The following is a 9,997-nucleotide window of genomic DNA, read 5'->3' on the forward strand; positions in this document are numbered from 1 at the left end:
CCTGCCGGTCAGATCTACATATACAGCCAAAGATTATGCAAAGGTATATATTAAGGAGGTAGTGCGGCTACACGGAGTAACAGTATATATTATATCTGATCATGGGGACCTATTTACAGTGCATTTCTGGAGGTCATTTCAGAGAGGTCTAGGGACTTAGGTGAATCTCAATATACCTTTTCATCCACAGACTGATGGACAAGCCGAGCGCATAATTCAAACACTTGAGGATATGTTATGAGCATGTGTATTGGATTTTAAAAAATGATGGGATGAACATCTACCTCTTATCAAGTTTGCATAAAATAACGGTTAACACTCTAGTATCCAGATGGCTCCGTATGAGGCTTTGTATGGGCGTAAGTTCACATCTCCTATAGGGTGGGTTGATGTTAGAGAATCTAGGCTACATAGGCCAGACTTGGTTCAGCAGGCCATAGAGAAAGTAAAGCTTATCCAGGAGCTATTGTTGAAAACTCAGAGTCGTCAGAAGTCATATTCTGACATGCGGAGACAAGACTTAGAGTTCGGTGTTGATGACTGGGTATTCTTAAAGGTGTCGCCTATGAAGGGCGTGATGAGGTTTGGCAAGAAAGGCAAGCTTAGCCCACTGTATATTGGGCCTTATAGGTTTATTCTAAGAGTGGACCGAGTAGCTTTTGAGTTAGATTTTCCCTCGGAATCGAAGTCTGTCCATTCGAGTTTTTACGTATATATGCTACGGAAGTGCATTGGGGATCCTACCCCAGTGGTGCACACTGATGATGTACAGATCACAAAGGACTTATCGTACGAGAAAGTTCCAGTTGCCATCCTAGATCGACAAATTTGCAAGCTACAAAATAAGGAGGTAGCCTCCGTGAAAGTTTTATGGAGAAGCAAGAACGTGGAAGAGATGATATGGGAAGCGGAAGGAAAAATGAGGTCTAAATACCCCCACATATTTCAAACCGAAGATATGGCTCGAGATGGGATACATCAGCACTGCTCTATTCAGGCCAGTAGGTGTTCAGGTAAGCTCTTATTTTTGACTTTCAGTATTTATGATTGACGGCCGTGTGAGGCAAAGTGTTTCTATTTATAGACATTGGCCATGTGTGGCATGCATAGTATGTTTTTTAGCGGCGTACAGTTTTGGTTTTAGTCTAGTGTATAGAGGAGACTCTAGGAAATATTTCCCAAGTCTCTAAGAGTAAACATTCAAGGACGAATGTTCCTAAGGGGGGAATAATGTTACACCCTATATTTTCGTATGTAAAAGTGCATCGTAAGCAAACTGATGTAAGACCAAAAATGAGATCATCTTTGAAAGTATATAAAGTAAATTATCATGTTACCTCAGAGGTTACAAATATTGACGATCATGAACAACAAGTACAAAGAGGGTTGGAAGGTTCAGAAGCTAAAGAAATTGAATAAAATAATATTTCGTCGACAAGTTGGAAATGTGATAACCCGTACCTTTGGGGTGAGACTAGGGTTCTTAACATGATAAGAGGGTTATGTTATGATTTATTTTAGTCTTATGATAGTCATGTGTTAAGTTTTGAAGTCAAGCGAGTTGTGGAACAAAAGTCGATGAAAGTCATCACAAGTTACGTTCATAAGTTTTACTAAAATTTCGGTCAAATGTCACTGTAAGTTTCTCCGAATATATTTAGAGTTACGAGGTGATCCACCCATAAAATTGAAGATCTATAAGTCTATTTTCTAAATCATTAAACCGTTTGTCAATACGACATCGTAATAGATAGATATATGCATTTGTGTGAGACTGCACAGACTGCTAGGTGACAAGTAGGTGTGTCACCTACTTGCTTAAATGAGAGGATTAAATATGTCCAAAAAGGGGGCTATTTCGGGTCACCCAAAGAGCCCTTTTAAGGTATTATCTCCTTCAAATATATAACACTCATTATATAGCAAAATAACCAGATATAAGCCCCTGAAATAGTCCCCAAAAAATAGAACACAAACCCTTATTGATTTTCTCTTCTTTTCAAGTTCTAGTTGGAGGAAAACCTAGGGCTTGAAAAACCAAGATAGGAGTTGATATATTCAACAAATAAGGTAAGTATATTGCTCTTTTTCATCTATTGTTTCTGCTGGAAATGTATGGAAAGTTGTTCTATAATTGTAAGAACTCATGGGACGGTGATCGGAAGCCGTGAGTTCGAGTTATTCAACTTGTAGTGGACTGTTTTGTGGGTTGTTTCGTGTTAATGTTGGATTGCATGTTTTGATACTATTTTAGGGAGTTTTGGAGGAGAAAGGGTGTGGATAAACACCACATAAATTCAGGGTGGTGGGCTGGTTGTTTGTCGTAATATATTTGGGTTGTTTGACACTACTATGGTTGTCATTTTGTGTATGAAGTGATAGGGGTATGTTGGGCTATTTTATAGTATTTTGTGATGGATATAAGATTGCAAAATGATGTATATATGTTGTTATTGTTGTGTTCTTGTATTTTTGGTGTTGTCTAGAATTGGGAGGAAGTTAAGATTATAGGGTAGATGTTGCCCGTTTTAATATACAATAAGCTTGTCATTTATTATGCTATAGTTGTACCTTTTATATCTTAATGACAGTATTATATCGTTATTGTAGATTAAGGTACAAAGACATGAGTTCAGCGTGGTTAATGGAAAGATTGTGATAAGGTATGTTAAGGCTAAACATTTCCTTCATTTTGGAATGATCATGTATCCTAATCTCAAAAGCTATCATATTCTCCCTTATCGGGACTTTATAATAAGTTAAGTATTGTCTTCTTCCAGTCAAGAGAGGAGAGGGTCTATATATATATATATATATATATATATATATACACAGTATTTTCACCACCATCGAGCTATAATCGGTGGTAGGCCCCTATTGGGCAACCTCTGATCAGATGGTAAGTTATATACAGAGCCTACTGTGGCCGAGCGCATATGAGCGAGCCCAGAATGGCCGAGATACCAAGCCTAGTATGGCTGAGCACCTACGAACGAGCCTACTATGGCTGAGAAGTTACACGTACCGAGCCTTATAAGGCAGGGCAGCTATTTTACTTACTGTATTGAGAGAGTTGAATCAGTATCAGCAGGTAAGTATATCTCTAGATCATACTATTATTATATTATCAGTTCAGTTTAAGCTTACAGATATTTTTATTTCCTTACATACTCGGTATATTGTTTCATGCTGACATCCCTTTCCTGGGGACGATGCATTTCATGCATGCAGGTTCAGATATACAAGCTGGTAGACCTCCTTCGTAGGTGTTGTTTGTGGTCAGCTTGATATGAAAGCTCCACATCCTTCGGAGTTGTCGGGTCTAGGGTTTTGAGTACATATTGTGTATATATGTATATATATTATGGGTAAGTCGGGGCCCTGTTCCGACAATAATACATCCATCAGTAGAGGCTTGTAGACATATCATGTCAGTCAGTGTAGTATGTTGGGCTTGTAGGCCTTGTATGTATATTTTTGTTGGTTTGTCAGCTGTAGTATTTATGACGGCCTTGTCGGCCCAGCTTTATATTGATGTCTAATCAGAGCTAGTTTCCGTTCAGCTTTATATTTTGTTTCACAAATTGTCTTGCAATGTGGCCCTAAGGCCAAAGTATAACATTGTATGTTTAGAGTCGCTCAGTCTCAAGTTGGTACACTCGGTTAAGTGAGGCACCGGGTGCCGGTCTCGCCCCCCAGGTTTGGGGTGTTACAAACTTGGTATCACAGTAGTTCTGTCCTAGGGAGTCTACAAGTCGTGTCTAGTAGGGTCTTGTTTATAGATGTGTTATGCACCATATTATATAAGAAGGGAACTATAGGGCATTTAGGAGTTGGTTACGCTTCTTTAAAATCTAAATAGTGCTGTAGAACTGAGTTATAGGAAATTTGAGTTAAACTTGCGTATTGGTGTTTGCCTACAAAGATGAAGGTGACTAGGAAGACTACGGCTAGTTAGAGGAGAGATATAGCAGCGGGAGAAGGGACCGGCAGGGTACCCCCGGTAGATGGGGCCCAGTATGAGGCCCAGGGCGAGACCCCTACTCGGCCATTACTGGCTCCTCCACCACATGAGAATATTCCTAGGGATACCGCACATCCAGTTCCCTCTCCACTTCCATCAGATCAGGACTTGAGGAGTGCGGTGCGGTTGTTGACATAGTTGGTAGCAACCCAGCAACAGGCTAGGGCATCAGCTAGTGTAGGATATTATGAGGGGTCTGGGAGTTCAAGGGTCCAAGAGTTTATTGCCTTAAGTCCCCTAGAGTTCATAGGGACAGATCAGAGGGAGGACCCATAGGATTTCATAGATCAGCTTCACAGGATCTGTTGGGTTATGCATGCCACAGAGAAAGAGGCAGTTGAGCTGGCAGCTTTTCAACTCCGAGATATAGCCATCCTTTGGTACGAGGGATAGGAGAAGTTCGGGAGACGTGATGCACCTCCAGCTATTTGGGGGAATTTCTTAGATGCCTTTCTTGACCAATACTTACCGCGAGAGATCCGACAGGCTCGAGTCGATCAGTTTCTAGCCCTCAACTAGGGAAATATGAGCATTCGAGAGTATAGTCTCTTTTTTGACTGATTGGCCATGTATGCTCCATCCATAGTTGCAACTATGCGGGATAGGATCCACAGGTTTATAGCAGGGTTGGCCCCAAAGTTGACTGAGGCATGTGCCATCCCTGCATGGCAGGATAGTATGGATATCTCCTGGATTTAGGCATTCACACAGAATATAGAAAGTGGCAGGCATCGGCAGCAGGGTACAAAGAGGAGTGAGCAAGGGAAGCGTAAGAGGATGAGAGTTTCCAGGTCTCAGAAGCAGTCTCAGGGTAGTTATAGGTCCCCAGTACTTTGGACGTCCATCTAGGCCTCCACCGCCTTAGTTACAGGGTTACAGGTTTGACTGATATGCTCAGTCTGGACCAGGTGAGAGCTCACGGGCGTCAAGTTTGCAGCAAAAATGAGGTTCAGGGCAGACATGGTCATTTTCGCCGCAGTGCGACATCTGTGGTGGAGGACACTTGGGCCAATGCTGAGCAGGTTCCGATGCTTGTTATACATGTTGTAATACCCCGGAAAAATTTAAAGTATTTCAGTGTAAAGCACTGTAATCTTCGCAAGTGAATTCAAGGTTTCGTGGTGCCGGAGTAGGCTTACGTGTTTGAGGATAGTATAAAGGAAAGGAAACATTTTGGAGGAAAAGCGCATTTATGCGGCCGCATAATCACTCTACGGACCGCATAATGGCCGTAGAGTGAAGCAGTAAGTTTGGCCAACTTGAGGTCCATTTTGCGGTCGATTATGCAACCGCATATCGGTCGCATAATCCCTCTTGGGTTTTTGCGGAGGGAGTTCTGCGGTGCATTATGCGACTGCAGAACGAGTATGTCGACCACATACTGGTCGCATACCTGGGCCAAAAGTTCAGGCCCCTAAGGGCCATTTCTGCGGTCGCATAGTGTCGGGGCACCCATTTTCTTAGTTTAAAACCCGACCCCCATTCCGTTAAAACACCCCTTTAGTCTATTTTGAAGCTCATTTCTTATATTTCTAGTATGAGAGAGAGAGGGTTCTAGAGGGAGGGCCTAATTTTCATCAATTGATCTTCAACCATCACTCAAAGCCTTGGAAATATTCAAATAGAGCACCAATATTCTTCACCCTAAAAGGTAAGGCTTCATCACCCCAACTCTTAATTTCAAGCATAGCTATAATGGGGTATTAGTGTGATACTTCATGGGTATGAGGGTGGTTCATCTTGCATGCATGTGATAAAGAGTGTGGGAAAAATAAAAAGTGAACTAGAACCATGAACGTTTTCCTAATTTTGGGTTCAATTTGTATATTGCTAAAATAGATTGAGGTTGCTAAGGGTTCCGGATAATTGTAGAGTCTAAATAAGCGTGATTGAGGTAAGTTGGTTAAACTTTCTCTCTTGGAATTGAATTCCATAATGTTTCTGTAAGTCTCAAAGTGTGGGTTACGTATTAAAAGGTTATGGCTTTGAGTCGTGTTTCAATGAAAGATAGAATTGTCTAAAAGCTTTTGTACTAAATTCATGCCCATTAGTGGCTGCTTTAACTAATGCTTTGATTTATTAATATATCCAGTGTGATTCGAGTTCTATATACTCATGTGTTAAAATTGTACATTGTCATTTCTGGGGGAGAGTATTGCAAGAGTAAATGGTGTATTGACTGTTTATAATTTTTCTTGTGTGTTTCTATTGTTGGTTGGTATGCTTCATTCTTTGGGAAGAAACCATTTGTGTTTGAAGTTTCCATTTCAAATGGATTTGAAGTATATGATTTTTAAAATATCCTATATGTTGATACTTGATGGTGATCTTTTAAATTGAAAGAGGTGAAAGTGTGGAATATGAAATACGGCCATTGTGCCAGGAATAAAGAATCTTGTGAATGGCCTAATGAGCCAAGGAAATATTGTCGTTGTGAATGACTGGAAATACTAATGAGAATTCATACAATGTGAAAGATGTTGAGGTGAGTACAATTGTATTTATGATATTTCTGTTTGCAAATCAAATCAAAACTATTTTTGGGAGCATCATTAGCAATACCGAGGAAGGGTGGGTCATAAGGCCCATACCTGAAACTACACGTGCCCGTGTAGGGGTGAATTGTGATATTATTCCCCTTAATTGGGATGAAACTGGAACCTTTGTGGATTGGAAAAGTCAACCCGCACGGCATATGTGGGAAGGTGGCCTAGCTGATCGGGTGGAGATCAGATGCCATATTGCGCATATGGTGGTACTACTATTGGTAACAACTTTCTTTCGCATCACATGTCAAACCACATTGTTCGTGGGGAGATGGCCTAGCCGATCGGGCGTGATCGGACTCCGTGCTAACAAAGACGGTGGTATATCGGTGCTAATGATCTCCCAACCAAAATTATATATGAAGTTTGTATTTTGAAAATTGTTATGTTTTAACTGGACGTTTGGATATTATTGATTGTGACTTGCTTTTCTATGTGTTTCCTTTTCTTATATGGGCATTCTATTTTGAAAGAGGATTTTTAGCTATACATACTAGTGCTATTCGACAGTACTAACGTCCCTTTTGCTGGGGCGCTGCATCTTTAATGGATGCAGGTGGTTCTTCAGCAGGTGGCATTGATCAATGATAGTAGTACACTCTTTTCAGCTGATTTGGTGAGCCCCACTTCGTTTCGGGGTCATGTATCTTTTGTTTCTCATGTACAGTGTTTTGAGGTATAGCCGGGGCCTTGTTGCCGGCATTTCCATATTACTCTTCTATTATATTTAGAGGCTCCGTAGATAGGTTGTGGGTTATAGTTGATGTTGGGAATTGAACTAGAAATGTTGGTACTTGGAAATTATGTTTTTCATTAATTCTATAAACTCGTAATGTTTTGGAAATTATGAATGAAGCTACTAATGGGAATGAAAAGGAAGTTGTTAATAAAATCTTTTCAGTGATTGATTAATAGAGTACATCTCCTCTTTATTCATGGATGAGTTTGGGTAGAAGTAAGTCTAATAGGCTTGCTCGGCCGGGTTCTCTCGGTTGAGCGCCGGTCGCGCTCCCTAAGTTTGGGGCGTGACACATGTGGGCATACGGGGCATATGATGCGAGATTTCCCAAATAGAGATTCTGGGCATATGGCAGAACCAACGGTTCAGCAGCAGGATCATCTCTGTTCGCGCATCCTTCAGGGCGCGAGCCTCAGTCTTCGACTGGTAAAGGTCGAGGCAGAGGTAGAGGTTCCAGTTCAGGCGGTAATCAGAATCGTATATATGCTTTAGCGGGGCGACAGGACCATGAGTCTTCACCAGACGGTGTAACGGGTATATTGACCATTTGCTCTCACGATGCTTATGCCTTGATAGACCCAGGATCTACTTTATCGTATATTACCCCGTTTTTCGTGGGGAAGTTTGGTATAGTGCCTGAAATACTAACTGATCCTTTTGTGGTATCTACACCGATCGGAGAATGGATTATTGCTAGATGGATTTATCGAGGTTGTACGGTGAAAGTCTGTAGTTGTCAGACCTCATCCCAATCTAGTTGATCTAGATATTGATTTTAGCATTGATTTGCTTCAGAGAACTCAACCAATATCCATCCCTCCCTATAAAATGGCACCTGCCGAATTGAAGGATTTGAAGGTGCAGTTAAAAGATTTGTTGGAGAAAGGTTTCATTAGACCCAGTACCTCACCTTGGGGTGCACCGGTATTGTTTGTGCGGAAGAAATACAGCTCGCTGAGGATGTGTATCGATCATAGGCAGCTGAAGAAGGTAACTATTAAGAATAAGTATCCACTTCCAAGGATCGATGACTTGATTGATTAGTTGCAGGGGGCTAGAGCCTTTTCAAAGATAGATTTGAGGTCGGGGTACTACCAGGTCAGTGTTAGGGAGAATGATATTTTGAAGAAAGCCTTCAGGACCCGATATGGCGACTTCGAGTTCCTTGTCATGTCCTTCGGGTTGACAAATGCCCCCACCGTATTTATGGACTTGATGAATATCTTATTCTAGCCATTTTTAGATCTGTTCGCGATAGTATTTATTGATGATATTTTGGTTTCTTCACATTAAGAGGAGGAGCATGCAGACCACCTGCGAGTGGTACTCCAAACCCTCCATGATCGTAAGTTGTATGCTAAGTTTTCTAAATGTGAATTCTGGTTGAAGTTTGTAGCATTCTTGAGGCACATTGTATCCCATGAAGGTATAAAGGTAGACACTCAAAAGATAGAGGTCGTGAATCCTGGCCTAGACCTACCACTCCGATAGAGGTTCATAGCTTTCTAGGCTTAGCAGGCTACTACCGGAAGTTCGTAGAGGGTTTTTCTTCCTTTCGGCACCATTGACGAAGCTGACTCAGAAAGCAGCTAAGTTTTAGTGGACAAAGGCTTGCGAGCGGAGTTTCCAAGAGCTTAGGAACAAGTTGACCTTCGCTCCAGTTATAACACATCCATAGGGTCTAGAGGGTTATGCCGTGTATTGTGATGCCTCAGGTGTCAGCTTAGGATGTGTCCTGATGCAACATCCAAAGCTAATTTTGTATGCTTCAAGGCAGTTGAGGAAGCACGAGAGGAATTATCTGACCCACGACCTCGAGTTCACTGCGGTTGTCCATGCACTTAAGATATGGCGGCATTATTTATATAGTGTACATGTGGATGTATTTACATTAAAAAAAAGGTTGCAAAATATCTTCAAGCAAAAGAAGTTGAATTTGCAATAGAGGTTATGGCTAGATTACGACGTTAACATTCTCTACCATCCAGGGAAAGATAATGTTGTAGTTGATGCCTTAAGTCGTCGATCTATGGGTAGCTTAGCACATGTAGAGGCTAAAAAAAGAGAACAAGCTAGAGAGATTCATCAATTGGGTTGTTTGGGGGTTCAGTTAGTAGGTTTTGGCAATGGTGGAGTTGTACTCCAAAACACTACAAAATCATCTCTCATAGCTGAAGTAAAGGAGAGGCAGTACGAGGACAAAGAGTTGTTCGAGTTGAGAGAGCGAGTTTCGTAGCAGAAGAAACCGTTGTTAGAGCTCAAGGAAGATGTGGTTCTCTGATGCAGGGGTCGTCTGTGTGTCCCAGAAGTAGCAGGGCTATGAGACAGGATTATGTCAGAGGCACATTATTCATGGTACTCCATTCATCCTGGGTCGATAAAGATGTATCATGACATTAAGGACGTGTACTGGTGGAACGATATGAAGAAGCACATAGCTGATTTTGTCGCCCAATGTCCTAGTTTCCAAGAGGTCAAGGTAGAGCACCAGAACCCCGGAGGGCTAATGCAGACTATAGAGATCCCAACGTGGAATTGGGAGGCGATAAACATCGACTTTGTCACAAGTTTGCCTAGTTCGCATCGTAAGTTCGACTCTATATAGGTGATAGTTGACAGTCTCACGAAATTAGCCCATTTCCTACCGGTCAGATCTACATATACAACCAAAGATTATGTGAATGTATA

The 9,997-nt window shown here is 41.5% G+C and overlaps 1 protein-coding gene across 1 annotated transcript; it reads left to right on the forward strand.

The window, feature by feature from the left end:
• Positions 1-331: 331 nt before the first annotated feature.
• Positions 332-9,545, forward strand: LOC138909666 (uncharacterized). The gene is made up of 2 exons (XM_070200877.1): positions 332-1,013; positions 9,298-9,545. Exons 1-2 carry the CDS (start codon positions 332-334, stop codon positions 9,543-9,545), a joined length of 930 nt encoding a protein of 309 aa, XP_070056978.1.
• Positions 9,546-9,997: the final 452 nt, after the last annotated feature.

Source organism: Nicotiana tomentosiformis, chromosome 4 (assembly GCF_000390325.3).
Source record: "Nicotiana tomentosiformis chromosome 4, ASM39032v3, whole genome shotgun sequence".
Lineage (NCBI taxonomy): Eukaryota > Viridiplantae > Streptophyta > Magnoliopsida > Solanales > Solanaceae > Nicotiana > Nicotiana tomentosiformis.

Excerpts from the sequence above, each read along its gene's own strand:
- LOC138909666 (XM_070200877.1), top strand. The coding sequence starts at position 332 with ATGGCTCCGTATGAGGCTTTGTATGGGCGTAAGTTCACATCTCCTATA. Across the intron at positions 1,014-9,297 it reads TCAGGCCAGTAGGTGTTCAG|GGAAAGATAATGTTGTAGTT; the intron begins GTAAGCTCTTAT and ends TCTACCATCCAG.